The 2,994-nt window shown below is 43.4% G+C and overlaps 1 protein-coding gene across 1 annotated transcript; it reads right to left on the bottom strand.

Annotated features, from left to right (window-relative positions):
* Positions 1 to 1,380: 1,380 nt before the first annotated feature.
* On the bottom strand, positions 1,381 to 2,343 carry LOC308647979 (olfactory receptor 2T29-like; the record flags this gene model as incomplete). Its single annotated transcript, XM_081292611.1, has 1 exon — positions 1,381 to 2,343. The coding sequence occupies one exon, from the start codon at positions 2,341 to 2,343 to the stop codon at positions 1,381 to 1,383; it is 963 nt and encodes a 320-aa protein (XP_081148737.1).
* Positions 2,344 to 2,994: the final 651 nt, after the last annotated feature.

The raw sequence follows: 2,994 nt of genomic DNA, 5'->3' as shown, positions 1-2,994 counted from the left end.
CTGGGATCTTCTCTCAGTCCCTTTTGCATGACAGCATGCACATGTCACAGGTGGAAACCACGTGTGCCTGATCTGTGCACTTCCCCAGGTGCAGCCACGCGTGTTACAGACCTCCGGGCACCTATCTTGTCCAACCATAATGTTAGCTCCAATTCCTTGGGAACTGCGACCATGTAGTATTCATATTTTAATATTATGTAGAATATTTTTATTTAATTAGCATTAAAATGTTTATCAAATAAATGAAACACTGAATATTTGATACGCTACCTTAGCTTAGCTGATTATTAAGTTGCATGGTTTTGAAACTCAAGGACTGGAAGTGTCGTTCAGTGGCAGGAGCTTGCCTAGCATGCATGAGGCCCTCACTTTAATCCCAGCTCCGCATAAAAACAAGATGTTCTCCCCTGACGGACACTTCCTGTTTCTTTCTTTCACTCTGCATTTATGTCTCCCAAGGTCCCTTAGACAATTCTGGACCCAAACCTACCACAGTAAAAGACTCCTGTCCTTAAGTATATGCATTCAGAAATGGTCACGTGGAACAAGGTAGTCTTTAATAAGAGCAAAAAATCACCGATTATTCCAGGCACAAATAAGAAATTTGAAATGAGCATAATTTTAAAGATGCTCTATCACTGCCAGTGCAGACCAGCAGGGGCAGAGGAGGCTGATATCTTAAGCCTTTATTTGTAATTAAACTCAAATTTTCAAGAAAGTCACACGAAAAACAGTAATACAGAGAACACCTATATGCCCTATTCTCTGATTCACCTACAGTTAAACATTGTCTCCTTTATAACTTATTTTTAAAATCTTCATTATTTCAACTGATATACAATAACATTCAAATCTGTGTTACTGGAGCACCATGTGCTGTATCCATGCCTGAATACATTGTGTATTATTTAAATCACTAAAGGTATATGTCTCCTGAATGCTGATCAGTTCTTGATGGTTAGAATGTTCAAATCATGGCTTCTCCTTTCTGAACTACACAGTGTGTGCCTGCCATCTGTAACCCCCTTCTGTGCGACAGCACACTAGAACTTCTCTCTCTCAGTTGTACACCTTGTCCTCTGAATGCTACCATCACCGTTTTCCAAGAACATGGCTCTTCTTTTGTAGAATCGGTGGAGTTAGGAGCTCCTGTGGGATTCCACATGGCTACCATGTCACTGCATAATGCACTTTGGGTGGACTAGGGTGAAACGCAACAGCTTTCTGGTTCAAGGAGCAATTCCTGAAAGAGGTGTGAAAATGAGCTGAAGCGCCATGGTGGTCTTAGCATCTGAGGAGTCACCTTGGGAATCATTTCTAAACTTGTGGTGCTCAGAATGAAGGAACTTGTAAATATAAATAGGTTATCATAACAATTTCTTACGCTGTGTTTTCTTTAAAAACTGGTCCCACATTCAACATTTTCTTTAGTGCTCCCATGACATCCTTATTCCTAAGACTATAGATTAAAGGATTCAGCACAGGGGTGAGTATGGTGTAAAAGACGGACACCATCATGTCCTTCTCTGGGGTGTGGCTGGATCTGGGGAGCATGTAGGTGTAGATAGCAGCCCCATAAAAGAGAATGACCACCATCATGTGTGAGGAGCAGGTGGCCAGGGCCTTCTTCCTGCCCTCTGCTGAGTTCATCCTGTGGATGGTGAGCAAGATAAAGTAGTAAGAGCCTGAAATGACTGTCACTGGGATGAGGAGCATGAGGACGCAGCACAGGTACATGAAAACCTCATAAAGAGAGGTGTCTGAGCAGGAGAGCTTCAGTACAGCGGGGACTTCACAGAAGAAGTGCTGGATCTCCCGGGATCTGCAGAATGGGAAGGTCATGGTGACAGGAGTGAACAGGAAGCCATCCACTGATCCCAGGAACCAGCAACCAGATGCCAGGAGGAGACACACCCTGTGGTTCATGAGAACAGGGTAACGGAGCGGATGGCAGATGGCCACATAGCGGTCATAGGCCATGGCTGCCAGAAGGAAAAACTCAGAACCTGCTAGTGTCACATAGAGGAACATCTGTATCCCACATTCTGGGACCGAGATGGTACTCACACCCAGTACCTGATCCAGGAGCATCTTGGGCACAGTGATGGAGATGTACATCATGTCCATGAGGGACAGCTGGCTGATGAAGAAGTACATGGGGGTGTGAAGCTGGGTGTTGGAGTGTATCAGGATGATCAGGACAGCATTTCCAGACAAGGCCATCAGGAAAACCATAAAGATGACCATGCAAAGCAGAGCTGGGTGTTGGGATTGCCTGAAGAATCCAACTAGGATGAAATCTGCCCACCCTGTGTGGTTGGTCATCCAAGGGGTGATGTCCATGAGGCTCCACCTGGGCCACCAAGAAAGCTTTGGTTAGTGTTGTGCAGCAGGCTGAAATGAATGTTGTGTGTGTTTATGCATGTGTGTGTGTGTGTGTACCCACCTGATTATGCTCACCAGAAAAGTCCTACATGTCTGTAACTTTGGGGCTTATAAATTATTTGTAATTAAATGAATTTACCAGAAATTAATAATTCACCACTGTGGGACTGTGGCTTAAAGGGATTGGCAGTTCATACTGAAGTGACCAGAGTTGGAGATGTGGGCTTCTTGATAGATGATACTGTTTGTAAACCAATGTTGGAAATTTGAAAAGTCACCACAGTGAGCAAACACAGACAGTAAATCACTGGAGAAAAGTTAAATAAAACTCCTTATTTCTAAGCTTTTGTCATAGAAATGTGAATTGAATCAGCCTCTCTGGTTTAAGGCTTCTGGTGAGATCCTAAGGAATATGAGAAGTACATTCCTTATCTAAAGATTTAGAACATTTCTAAAACATCATTTGAGGAAAATTCATACCAAATGCTTCATCCCCTTCTGTCCATGGTATCAAACTCCATGTGAGTCTCTGTGGTTCTGTGGATAAAATCCTGATACATCTCTGATATCCTGGTGAGTCCAAATATTCAAAAGACCCCTGATGGACCT

Source organism: Spermophilus citellus, assembly GCF_964194105.1.
Source record: "Spermophilus citellus genome assembly, chromosome: 1".
Classification (NCBI taxonomy): domain Eukaryota; kingdom Metazoa; phylum Chordata; class Mammalia; order Rodentia; family Sciuridae; genus Spermophilus; species Spermophilus citellus.
Note: the sequence above shows the minus strand (reverse complement) of the source record. Positions and strands in the feature narration are given on the sequence as shown.